The sequence below is a fragment of the Punica granatum genome, chromosome 2 (genome assembly GCF_007655135.1).
Source record: "Punica granatum isolate Tunisia-2019 chromosome 2, ASM765513v2, whole genome shotgun sequence".
NCBI classification, from domain to species: domain Eukaryota; kingdom Viridiplantae; phylum Streptophyta; class Magnoliopsida; order Myrtales; family Lythraceae; genus Punica; species Punica granatum.
Window position 1 is genome coordinate 5,761,842 of NC_045128.1, and position 13,272 is coordinate 5,775,113.

Sequence of the window (13,272 nt, forward strand, 5' to 3'; positions counted from 1 at the left end):
AAGGACACAATCAATTAAATAAGGCTCAATCAAGAAAAATCTGCAACATACCTAAGCTAGTCCGTAACAAACTCAACCCAGAATGCATGCTGGAGAAAGACGAATTCGAACAGAGAGAAGAGAAGGGTCATTGACAGAGATGGGGCAGAGGACAACGTAAGACCATCGCCATCACCCTCACCGTCATCGTCCCTCTGATCTCCCTGCTTTCCGAAGCTCCATCTCGAGCTCTCTGTTCCTCTATTTCTCTCTCTCTCTCTCTCTCTCTCTCTCTCTCTCTCTCTCTCTTTCTCCCTCTGTTCTTCGATTTCTTCAGCTAACCCCGAACAAAGAAGAAAAAAAAATGAATTACTAAAGTAAAGAAAGAAGTCAATGGCGGTGGCAAAATTGGTCCTTAGTGGAAAATTTTTGGAACACGTGGGGGGCCATGCCAATTTCCTCTTCTTCTTTTTTCTTTTTAATTGTGTAATGCTCAGCCACATAAACATGTGGTATCTAATATACATATATAAGTGTAGCTATGTATGTGTGTATATATATATATATGCATGTTTAGTAAAATCAATACCGGATCTCACAATTGTGAAATGATATATATATATATATATATTATGTGAGTACTATATTCCCTTGTGAACTGATGTAGTATAGTAATATAAATTATTTAAGAAAAATATTGCGATAGTTAGAAATTAAGAAATCGGTCTTGTTATGTTGTGTGAAATGATTTGAGAGATATTACCCTCTTATGTTTCATGTTGACATGAGATATGCGGTGTGATTGTATATATTGATTGTGTATGAGATATGTGATGATATTGTGATAAATTGGGAATAGGAAATTAGTATGGATATATGAAGTGAAATGGCATGGGTGCAATTGTTTATGCTTGTGATTGTTGTTTAATTATAGCCATGGGACCGCTGATCCGGCGGTATATAAATAGGACGTCTAGACCGCTGATCCGGCATATTACAAAAATGGACGCCTAGACCGCTGATCCGGCGGGATACAAAAATAGACGCCTAGACCGCTGATCCGGCGGGATGTAAAAAAGGACGTCTAGACCGCTGATTCAGCGGGAAAAAAAAAATGGACGCCTAGACCGCTGATCCGGCAGGATATAAAATGGACGCCTAGACTCCTACTGCTGGAGGATAATGGGCAGCCCCCGCTTATGAGACATGGATATTGGGAGTTGAGGATGATATGAATAAGATGTGCGAAGTCACGGTACCGTCATAACTCTGTTGCGAGGAAATGCAACCCTGTGGCTATATTGATTGGTTGTATTGTATATTGTTTGTCTGCTATGATTGTTGGAGATGTGAGAGTGCTGGAGATGTGATATTGTTGAGATTGTCTGAAGTTGTTCTATGAAAACCGTGTTGTTGTTAGAGTTGAATCTGTCAAGTGGTTGTGTTGTAAATTTCTATGGAATGCTAATGAATGGATATTTGATGTTTATGTGATATTGGATATTAAAGAAATGGTTGGAAGAGTTATGTGTATTCATTAGTAGGACTTAATTTAGTTAATATATTGGATATAATTATTAATATAGTTTGTATATATATATATATATTATGTGTGCGGTGAGTTGATAGTTGCATTGAATGTGATTTTATTATTTATTTGAATATTTGGTTGTTTTCAATTAAATATTTATTTGATAATAATTCATTTTTGCTTTGGAATTTAGTACTCACTGACATGCAGCTCACACTCTGCATATGTTTTTCAGATGAGTTAGGAGCTAGATTAGCAGTACAGGAGAACTCTTTTGATATTGGAGATCAGCTCGGAGGATTAGGTAGGAACTTTAGTTATTTGATAAGTATTTTTTTTGTATAGAGTGTATTTGAATATATTATGACTTGAAATTTTTGTTTAGTTTGGATTAGTGATTGATTGAGAAAAGAAAATTACTCTCTTTTGAGATGTATATACATATTAGAGCTTACCAGATTGGTTTTATATTTTTGAGAGTTTATGGAAAGCCAGTTTTAGGCGAATAGTTATGTGGTAATGGATATCGAGGAAATATAGGAAAAATCCAGCTGAAATTTCGGGTCGTTACAATCTTCTTCCTCCATGAAATGATAGCCTTCTAGACTGATGGCTTCCACTTTTGATGTTCCCTACAATCATCAAAAACATACGGAAGCAGTTTCAAACAATTTTCATGATCCGAGAGCCGATCTAAAGTACCTCGAAAATGCATACCTGTTGTTGCACTAATACATCAAATGCATCTTCACCGCGCCACAGCCTACTCCGGTGTCCTGGTTCTTTATCTTCTTGTTCAACAGTGCTTCTGCCAAGATCTCTGAGTTGATCGTGCATCCATATTGTATTGTCCTCTCTGATTTTAATCAACGACTTTAGTTGGAGGATCTCAATTCCCACTTCTTGTGAAAATGTAGCATCTTTCCACATGGGAATCACTAGCCTGGCGTCCATACCGATGAAAAGGCATGCAATGTCAAGGAATATTTCCTTTTGCTCACTTTCCAATAACTCGTAACTTATTTTCAACTTATCTCGGACATCGACCATGTCAAGTTTAATTTTCAACTTCTCTATTGTAGCATGCCACATATCCTTCCTTCCACCATAGACGGATAAGAATGATCCCATAACCTCAAGAGCTAGAGGAATCCGTCCAGTTATGTTCACGATCTGCAATGCTTCTTCAGCCAAGTCAGGTCTGGGAGACTTATCTCTGAATGCGTGCATGCAGAAGAGCTCTAAAGCATGACCTTCTTCCAGTAATGCGACTTCATACAAATCTTGCACTTTAAATTGATCCAAGACTCCCTTTTCTCTGGTCGTGATGATGATCCTGCTTCCTCGGCCAAACCAACCAACGTCTGCTGCCAGAGCTTTAATCTGGTTGATGTGGTCGACATCATCGAGAAGAATCAGGACTTTCTTATGGCAAAGCCTTTCCCTAAGCACATTGATTCCTTCCTCTACATTAGCATAGGCCTGCTGCTCACGCCTTATTATGTCAGAGACCAATTGACTCTGTAAGTTTTGAAGGCCTGTATGATGCCGGGACATTTCCTGGATATCTTTAAGGAAAGAACAACTTTCAAAATTGTCCACGATTTGGTTGTAAACAAACTTGGCTAGAGTTGTCTTCCCTATGCCGCCCATGCCCCAAATCCCGACGACCCGAACATGATCATCTATGCCAACTTCTGACTTTTTCAAAAGTTCTTCTGCACGATCTTCGATTCCAACTAGGACAGTACCCACTTCCAAGTAAGACTTCTTCAGTTCTCTAACGACGTTTGCAACGACTAATTTTATAAATTCACCTTGATGTCTGCGAAGACATATTATGTTGTCACTTGTACGTATATAGTTAAAAAAAGGCCGATGCATGAATTAAAAAAAAATACAAAATATTGCTGAACTTAATTAATTTTTATGGATTCACTTACCTAAGAAACTTTCGCAACTTTCATATATATATATATATATATATATATATTTGTACATATAGTCTATTAATATCCATAATCATTTCTGAATATATTCGATTCCAAGTGGATTTTATTTTATGTTGGAATATAAACAACATTAAAAAAGAAAATGTAAGCATTATTTTTATTTAAAAAAATTCTATAATTTTATTTTTATATTAAAAAATTCAATACTGGACTTATATATGTTCAATATATATAGTTTGCATGTGTATTTCATAGATACTAACCCGTATGGTGCATTGATTGTACTTTTCAATGTGAACTGTAAGCAATATTCTACCTACACAAAAAAGAACATGTAAGCATTATTTTAATCTTTCCATATCTCATTATCCTGTCAACTTTTAAGAGTAAAAGCATACAAATGTATCAAATTAACTATAAGAACATCTATTACTTTAATAGATATTTTTCCATTCATGCAATTTCTTACATAGTAATAACTTTTTGAATAAAATGTGTACATAGTAAACATAAACTTAAGATAATTTGTGGTTTTGGATGAAAAGTAAAATTCCATAAAATTTATAAAAATAGACTTTGAAAATTATTAGTTACTTCTAAATTACCAGTACTAATTATACTAATCATGTTAATCCATATATTCAAATTAATTTATACTTTTCCCTATCAATGCCCCTCATTAAATGCACAATTCTCCTTTACTTATGCACCAGTTTTTTTGTCTGTCCGATGCACGGATTATTGGTTAGTATAGTTATTCTTTGATGAATTTTTAAAAATTTCGACACCAGAATTTAAATGTTCATTAAGTTATATATTTTAAAATTTAAACCATTCAAATATTAGTTCGTACAATAACAAACTAAGGATATTTAGAAATGAATTATAATATGAAATATGAATGAAGAAAACGATATTACTTAGAAAACATATTACATTTTATAAAAAATCAAATTCGAAAAAAATTGTAATAGAAAACTTCCATATATATTGTATAAAAAAAGAAGTGCAAATAATCCACTTTTAATAATTTTTAAATAAATTTATCTTTTACTATTTCAAAAATGTTCAATATTTAGAAATGCTTATTGCATACTAGTGGATTTTTCTTTTAGTTATTAATTATGTCAAAAATTTTTTATAGATGTTTATTTTAAGAAATTGTACTTTTTCTAAATAAATTTTATAATTGCATTTTTTAAAAATAAAAAATGTTCTTGTGTAATAAAATTATTAAGAATTTAATGATTTAAATCCATTTGCTAATTTAATCCTAATTGTATGCACATTGAAGTTATTTGTTTAGACATAATAAAATTATGAAGTATTTCATTATTTATATGCATTGATTAATTTAATCCTAATTGTATGTATATTTATAATTGTTTGTTTAGAAATATAAAACTATTAAGTATTTAATGATTTATGTGTATTTACTAATTTAATCCCAATTATATATACATTTATAATTTTTTATTTAGACATTTACCTTTATGACTTTATTCTATATATAAAAAATACGTTTTGATATTACATTTTTTTTGGATCAAGAATGTGCTTGTATAATGAAATTATTAAGTATTTAATGATTGATATGAATTTACTAAGTTAATCCTAATTGTATACATACTTATAAGTTCTTTTTAAAGATAATGAATTTATAAGAATTTAATGATTTGTATGCATTTACTAATATAATTCTAATTGTTATATAGTTATAATTGTTTATTTACACATTTACTTTTATGGCCTTATGTAATATATTAAATTACTTTTCTACCCCGGGGCGATACAACTATATATATATATATATATATAAATAGATAAGAATTTAGAGCAATGACATTTATTATAAATCAAGTCATAATTAAGATTGACTTTTATTTCCATGAATACTATCTTAATGGCGCGTGCGAGTATGGCCTTTTACTTTTCAATGCAAATGCAACATTATTTTTCAGGTAGTGTCTAGAGCTATTTTTAACTTTTACATTTTTGTTCATTCATTAGTTCTAATAACTTTTATAAGTATAAAGCATGCAACTATGTAAAACTAATTATAAAGATATTCAATTCTATAATCCCAATACAGATGTAGGTCCATTCATGCAATTTCTACTTGGTTGTATAAATTAATTTTATAAGTAATAACTTATTTACTTAATTTTTATACTTTTTGATAAAATATTGTTTATAGTAAACAAAAACTTAAAATAACATGTCTGAACAACAAATAAAATTTCATACAATTTAAAAATAATAGTCTTTAAAAAGTATTAATTAATTTTTAAACCAACAATGTTGATTATGATATTTCAAACTATATTCTTCTAAAGAATTTCTAATAGTTCATAAAAATACTCTTAAAAAATTATTGACAAGTTTTTAAGTCACCAGTACAAATTATACAATATTATGATATATTCTTCTACTCTGAGCGCCAATAGTAATTATTATAATTTTCAGGTAATATAGTACATGTGAACCTTGAAATTTCTTATTATTGTTACTTATTTATCAATAAAAGAAATGGGAAGAATAAGGAAATGGAAAGAAATGAATTGATTGGGCGTTTCATTTCCTAACATTACATTTGCCCGCACCTAATCCCTCTTCTGTCTCCTTTTCTCCACTGCTATATTAGTTGTTTTGATACCAGTTGTAGGAGATTCCGAACATTATACGAGTAATTTTTGCTTTGGGTGTAGTGGGGTGAAGAAATAAGAAGAAATAATATTTGTTAATTTCGATAATATTTATACAAATATATGTCAGTGAATTTTGCGGCCACATTCCATTGCCCTAACCTAATGCTTCCATTACCTTCGACTTCTATCATCTTCTATTGCTTCCCCATATTATTTTCCTGTCTTTCTTTTCCTCTAGATCTTTCCGGTTAATTCTACTATAGTCCTCATACTATCTAGATTTTCCTCCCTTATTTTCTAGCCTTTTCCCAAATAATATTTAAGATATTATATATTCCGTAATTATCTTCTCCTAGATTTTTCTATATTTTTCTAGACACTTTCTTAATAAAGAATTAGTCTTGATTCTAAACACTCCTCTTCAACACTAACTCTTTATACATAAGTCGTCCATGAATATGGTCACTTCCTTGCACCAAAGCCATACAGATGTCAGATTTGGCTTCCTCTGTCGACTTGATCTTCACAGCTATGATTGTGGCTCTTCCTTTGGTTTCTCTTCTTGTGAAGTTTCTTTTTCATCTCTCTATCTCTAATACGCACCAATTTTCCATGGATTTGCCTTCTTTTTGAGTGATTGAATTGCTGATTGTATATCTTCAACTTCTTTCTCTTCTGGTTGCTTGCCCATCTTTTCCTCTACCCAATCCTTCTTGCCTCTGACTTGGGTAACCCCAAATCTTCCCGGCATCTTCTTAGCATGTAATATATTTTGGCATACTTCTGCAAGGTGGTGGTTCTTCCTTTCTGCCACCTCGTTTTGCTGAGGTGTACTTGGACACGTCAATTGCCTCCGTAACTTGCACCATCATAGATACTTCGTGAACTCCTGGGATATGTATTCTCCTCCATTATATGTTTGTAAGCACTTTATCTTCTTGCCAATTTTGGCCGCAACCGTCTCCTTGAACTCCTTAAATGCTAGGGTCTCCGATGTCTCTTTCATGAAATAAACCCTGACGTGCCTGGAGTAGTCATTGATGAAGGTCGCCATGTACCACAAGACTCCAACTAACGGTTTTTTCAAATGCCCGAACACGTTTGAGTGGATAAGCTCCAAAGGGTCATTTATTATGGCCAAAGACTCCTTATATGACAATTGATGAGCCTTCACGTAGTGCCATCGTGGATACATCATATCCACGCGCATCTGGAGCTGAGGCAATCCCTTCAACATTGACTTGTTCATCATTATTTTCAGCTTACGATAATTCAAATGCCCGAGTTTTACAGGCAACAGATCTGTGGTCACATTCTTCTGCACTTTGTCTGCATAATTCTTCTATGCTGACATTACGTAGACAGAGTCCGTACGCTGTCCATCCATGATTGATGTATCGAAAATCCTTATTTTTTGAAAATCCTTATTTTTCGATACACTTTCACGCCCTTTTTTTCCAAACACCACATAATTGTTGGTTACATCAATTGCGTTACTGAAAGTAGGTTCTTCTTCATACCTGGAACATGGTAGACATCCTGGAGCTGCAACTTCTGCTAGTTCCACGGGGCTAACGGAAGCGTAAAAGGAACAGAAATTCAAAATTTCCTACCCGTGAAACTAATTCCAAGACCTACTAGAAGAGTAAGAGTAAATAAAAGCGTACCTGGAATATTTAAAGTTGTCGACCGAGCGTCCCACGCGTGACGCCTCTACTGGTATCCACACCGACTTTGTCGACGAGTTTTCGAGATCGGCGGTGCTAGCGACCAACACTCGAAAGAAACACCCCGATGCGACACCCGAAATTTATTAGACTAGTAGGATTAATTCAAATTGAACAATTCAACTTGAATTTCCTTACACTTATACACGTACACCCATATACATGTATATATATATCTCTTATATCTAAACATGCATGCTGCCCCTTTTATAGGCAATATGGGGAAGACAAATTCAAAGCCCCACCGATGTGGGATTAAGGAGAATCAAGGCTCCAAGTGACATGTGTAAGTCTAGGTGACATCATTTAATTAGTCCATGTGTATAGCTAAGTGTTATCATACAATTGGCCCATGTTTCTTTCTATAATTGGCTCCAAGTGGTTCCATAAAAATAACCACTTAGCACACCATTAAATCTAATAAATCGGGTCTAATTAATCGGCAAATTTAATCTCATTAAATATCCGATTAATCGGTCGCACCATAAATCATCTAATCTTTATTAGACAATTTTGTTGTTTCAAAATATCTCGTCAAGTTAGTCGTAGTGTGTGACCCTGTAGGTTCCCAATTACGTTGATAGTAATATCGAAATCTCTATTTTAATATTACAAACAGTGAGCGGCATCTAGCAATGCATCACTGTTACTCAAGTAATCGGAAAGTCAATTTCTCGACGAACCTCGTGACCTATATTACCGTGTAATATAATCCATTGTCCTCTATATCTCTATTGAGCCCAAGGCATGGTCGATGACATCCTTGTATGGCTTAATATCTCTCTTTCTTGATTTACCGGGTAAGTCTATCAGAGCAAATGAGCTCGATATCATTATATCGACTCATTTGGGTATGCATACACTTTTAGACTTAACCACCAAGTGGCCGTGAGATATCGCTCCCGTTTCGTAGGAGGGACAAATCCTATCTTGATCACTCATATTCCTCTCCATGCTCTATGATATACCCAATAACTGTCTTTATAACCAGCCTGTTACGGTGGCATTTGACAGTATCAAAGTATATGACATTACATGTAGGAATCCATGGTGACCTCAAGTCAAAGGACCATTACACTATAGTCACTTTGAGATATGCTAATGACAGTCACGTAACAACCCATGTAGCAATCTCATGGCGGATCAGTCCAATACACATTACTCTTAATGTATACATGTGGTGTGATTTGATATCTCCATATCCATGACCTATGAGATTTGGTCATCAATCAACACTCACACTAGTCTAACCGTATTACCGTTGTCCTAATTAACGATAATACTTTGACTATGGACATTTAGGAATAATGTTCAGTAATTATAGGATCTCACAATCAAGTCACACTTGATGCCTATTGAACCTACTATTCCAAGGACATTATTGTGTAAAATCATATTTAGCGCAATCTACACAATAACAGATATGCCTCGTTTTATAATGAAATAGATATCATATTACAAAACTGATTATAGATTGCCTCTAGGGCATACACCAATTCCCAACAACTTCTTCGTGCTGAACTTTGGAGAAATCTCGGCCTTCCTGGAGTTGGCAATAGGAAGTTTTGTGTTGTCTGTCAAAACAATGACAACGTCACCTCTATAGGTCAATGTACTCTGAAACTTCTTCTGGTCGCCACTCATGTGGCTGGAGCAGCCTAAGTTAATGATCTAGTCATTGCTATAATTGACCCCATTGGTCTTTGGAGCCATCAGTGCCAGCTTCTCTGCTCCCTTTGCCACTATTCTCATCGTTGCAATTACTTCCTTTCCTTAGGATGACGTTATGCTATCATCATCCCAGTGTTCCTCCTCTTCATGGCCCGTAGTTGCTGCATAACCTTCAGTAACTTTCTTGTCGCAATTGTAATAGACAAGGTTGCACCTCCTAGACACGTTCTCTTTGCCTTCTTTCAATGTTGTGGTCTCTTCGAGCTTGGCCTCGACAAGCTCCTCTGCTAGGAAGCTCTTTTCGTAGCACCTTGGTTTGTAGTTCCTCCTCTTATTGCCATATGATGCTCCTCCTTCATTTTCAAAGAAATTCTAGCCATTTGTTGTGCTAGAGTCTCGTGATTTGCCAAAAGATTTTCCAGATCCTCCTCTAATGGCTAGGAGAGAGAAGGATGGAGATGTTGTGATTCGACCAAAGGATTCGGTAAAGAAGAAAATGGGGGAGCAACTAGAAGAGAAAGAAGTTTAAGATACAGAATTACCGGTAAATCACTCAAGAAGAAGGTAAATCCATGAAAAACTGGTTTGTATCAGAGATCACGAGATTAAGAAAAAACTTCAAAAGAAGAGAAACCAGATGAAGAGCCGCAACTAGAGTTAGAAGATCGAGTTGACAAAGGAAGCCGAATCCTGAGTATGTCAATATGCTTTGGTGAAGGTTTGGTGAAGGAAGTGGCCATCATCATAGAAGACCCCCAGTACAAAGAATTAGTATCAAGGAGGAGTGTTAAAAATCAACACTATTCCACCTACTGGGATTGATTCAAGTAGTTCAGCACTTATTCTTCTTATGCAAGTTCTCATGTTCGAGTCTATTGAATAGAGAAAATGAGTTTTATCCCTTAGTGGACTGATTCAGTTCGAACATAATTAGTCAAGGTCCATGAAAAATGAAATCAATGCTAATTCTTAGATATTGCTTCGGAAAAGCCTAGAAAAATAAGGGAGAAAGTCTAGATATTATGAGAGCTAAATTAGATTAACTATAGAAAGCTGATCTAGAGGGAAAATTAAGAGAAAGAAAAAAATTAGGGGAAGCAATAAGATAGTAGAAGTAGCAGGTAACGCAAGAATCATGTTAGGGCAATGCAATGCTGTGGTGAAATTCAACGACATATACACCTCTATATATATATATATATAGGCGGTGTGTATAAATTTTTTGTCTAAGCACAAAAATGTGAGAGTAATAGGCAAGTGTCAGAGAGTGTGCTCCATTTGTGAGTGAGAGTGTGGGTGAGTAAATATTTTAAAGACTAATAAAAGTTTTTCTCAACGCATCACACACGAAAAGACTACACGAGTAGTGTTCGGGAGCTCCTACAAGTGGTATCAGAGTCCCTAATATGGTTTATAAATATATTAAATACATATATATACTTGTTTATTCGAAAATTAATATTTGCTTAACAGTTCGAATGATTACTACTGCTTGAGTTAACAAGTATATTGTGAATTGTATAAATTAGCTATACGCTAATGAGATAAGTGGGTTCTAAATTCATTTGTGTGATTTACATAGATATCTATTCGTTTTATAATAAATATCCAAGTAAAAGGCATTTTACCCCCTGACCTTTAGAGTTAAGCAACCTTTGCTTCCTCTCCTTTAAAAATTTGCATTGTGCCGCCTGACCTTCAAAAGGATAGGCACTTTGCCCCACGATCGATTTTCCAGTCAAATTGAGTCACGTGAGCAACATGCGACATTTTCAAGGGAAAATTAAGTCATTTGACCTGATTAATGAATAATCAAATAAAAAAATTTAATTAAAAAAACCTAATAGAGATCGGAAAGGGGTATACTGCTCCGACGGTTTGCTCAATCTCTACCTCTAAGCAGCAGATGTTCGACAAATTCGACAAATTCAAGAGGTTGATGCTCTATGGCCAAGTTTCTGAAACCAAAAACCCTCAAACTGAACAGGTCGGTGCCCTAAGACAAGCTCTGAGTAGGAGTGAACCCCTCCACCGTCACCAAGATCCAAAATTCCGAAACCAGGAAAGGAAAGAATCAATGAATAGGGCAACCACCATTCAATCGGGAAGGAGGGATGTAGGTAGAGTCTCCATAGTTGTAAGTGTTGTAGCTTGAGATGTCCCCGTACATCTTCCTTCTCCTGATTCCGATCTCCTCTATCCATTCCTCCCCCAGTTTTTTTTTAATTTATTTTTTTATATTTTTTATGAGATATAATGACAATTTTACCCTTGAGAAATATCATATGCATGGCACATGACACGATTTGGCGGGAAAATTGATTGAACGGGGTAGAGTGCCTATTTTTCATAAAGGTCAGGAGGCATCATGCAAATTTTCAAAGGTTGGGGGTAAATGCTTCCTACCCCCAAAGATCAGGGGCAAAGTGGCTTTTACTCTAAATATTGATTTGATACTTCATTTTATTTTGAAATTTTGCGTTCATGCAGTTCAGTCTCTGCATATGATTCTTTTTTTTCATATAAGCTAGAGGACAACCTAGCTGCATGGAGATCCACTTTTGACATTGGGATTTAGCTTGGAAAACTCTTTAGCTAAACATTTTTAATATACACATATAATATATATATATATATATATATATTCATGAAGTTGCATCCCCTACATTAAATAAGGCCATAACTGTAAATAATTGTACAATATATATAAAAAATAATATGAACAGTTATAATATATAAAAGAATAATATGAACAAGTATATAAAAATAGATAATAAGTAATGGACAAAAGACAAAATTTTAATATAATATATGTTTTCATACTATACAAATTTTAATACAATAAAACGAACATTTGCATCCTCAATAATCCTATTCAACATAATGTTTTTTCAGTTAACAAACAATATGTTGGATAAGAATTTGGTTCTTGGACTGAGGAGGGATTGAATGATTGTTAACTGGACAAGAGGTTGGTTCTTAGACCGGACCGTAGGGCACAATTACATGGTTATCCTTTCCAATTAGATTTTAAATCAGCCAATTCATGAGAAGGTAATCAAGAGGAAACTTTTCAATGACAATTAATTTTGGGGCAGAGAGTAATCAAGAGAAGAAAGATAATTTTATCTCATTCCCACAATCAATCCACTATTAATTGGAAATATCCGGCCAATATAAGACTAGAAAGATAATTTTATTTCCTTCCCACTATTAATCCACTATTAATTGGAAATTTCCGGCCAAATGGCCCAAGTTGGCAATTTCCAGCAAAACTAAATTGGAATGGGATTTCCTTCCCAAAGCCGATTTCCTTTCCTTCCAACAATTAAATCGGTATTAATTGACAATTACTGGGCAAATTAAATTGGAATAGGAGCAATTTTGCCTAATTAAATTAATTGCGATCAGATTTATTACTATAGGTAATTGGATTTAGAGATGTTTCATTCAGATATTAATCCTAATACATTGGGCAAATTGTAACGTAAGCATTTTATTTGGGTGGCCGCGCTGCTGTTTGCAAGCTTGGTAAGATCCTTCTCATGGTACTCGAAAGCCATAAATGACGATTTTAGTTTTTCTGAAACATTTCCAAATTATTACACGAATAATGTCCCATTGAGATTCTTATTCCGTTACCATTTTTCGCATTTATGCAGTATTTTTGCAAGTTAGTTAAGGGTAATAAATGTTGTTGCAACGGGTTCATGTGCCAAAATGTTTAAGGACAAGGAACCTTGTAGACCTTTAGCTCCACTTTG

General features: G+C 34.3%; 1 protein-coding gene across 1 annotated transcript; it reads right to left on the reverse strand.

Moving 5' to 3' along the window:
- Positions 1-674: 674 nt before the first annotated feature.
- Positions 675-7,347, reverse strand: LOC116197719 (TMV resistance protein N-like). The gene is made up of 3 exons (XM_031527950.1): positions 6,989-7,347; positions 2,228-3,335; positions 675-2,142 (listed from the first exon to the last, which is right to left on the reverse strand). The coding sequence occupies exons 1-3, from the start codon at positions 7,345-7,347 to the stop codon at positions 2,020-2,022; spliced, it is 1,590 nt and encodes a 529-aa protein (XP_031383810.1). The 3' UTR covers positions 675-2,019.
- Between the last annotated feature and the right edge of the window lie 5,925 nt (positions 7,348-13,272).

What these genes read in the sequence shown, in the direction of transcription:
- LOC116197719 (XM_031527950.1), bottom strand. Translation starts at nt 7,347, where the DNA reads ATGTTGAAGGGATTGCCTCAGCTCCAGATGCGCGTGGATATGATGTAT. An exon ending in ATATCCCAGGAGTTCACGAA is followed by an intron (nt 3,336 to 6,988) that starts GTATCTATGATG and finishes ATGTCTTCGCAG; the next exon opens with ACATCAAGGTGAATTTATAA. An exon ending in ATGTATTAGTGCAACAACAG is followed by an intron (nt 2,143 to 2,227) that starts GTATGCATTTTC and finishes TGATGATTGTAG; the next exon opens with GGAACATCAAAAGTGGAAGC.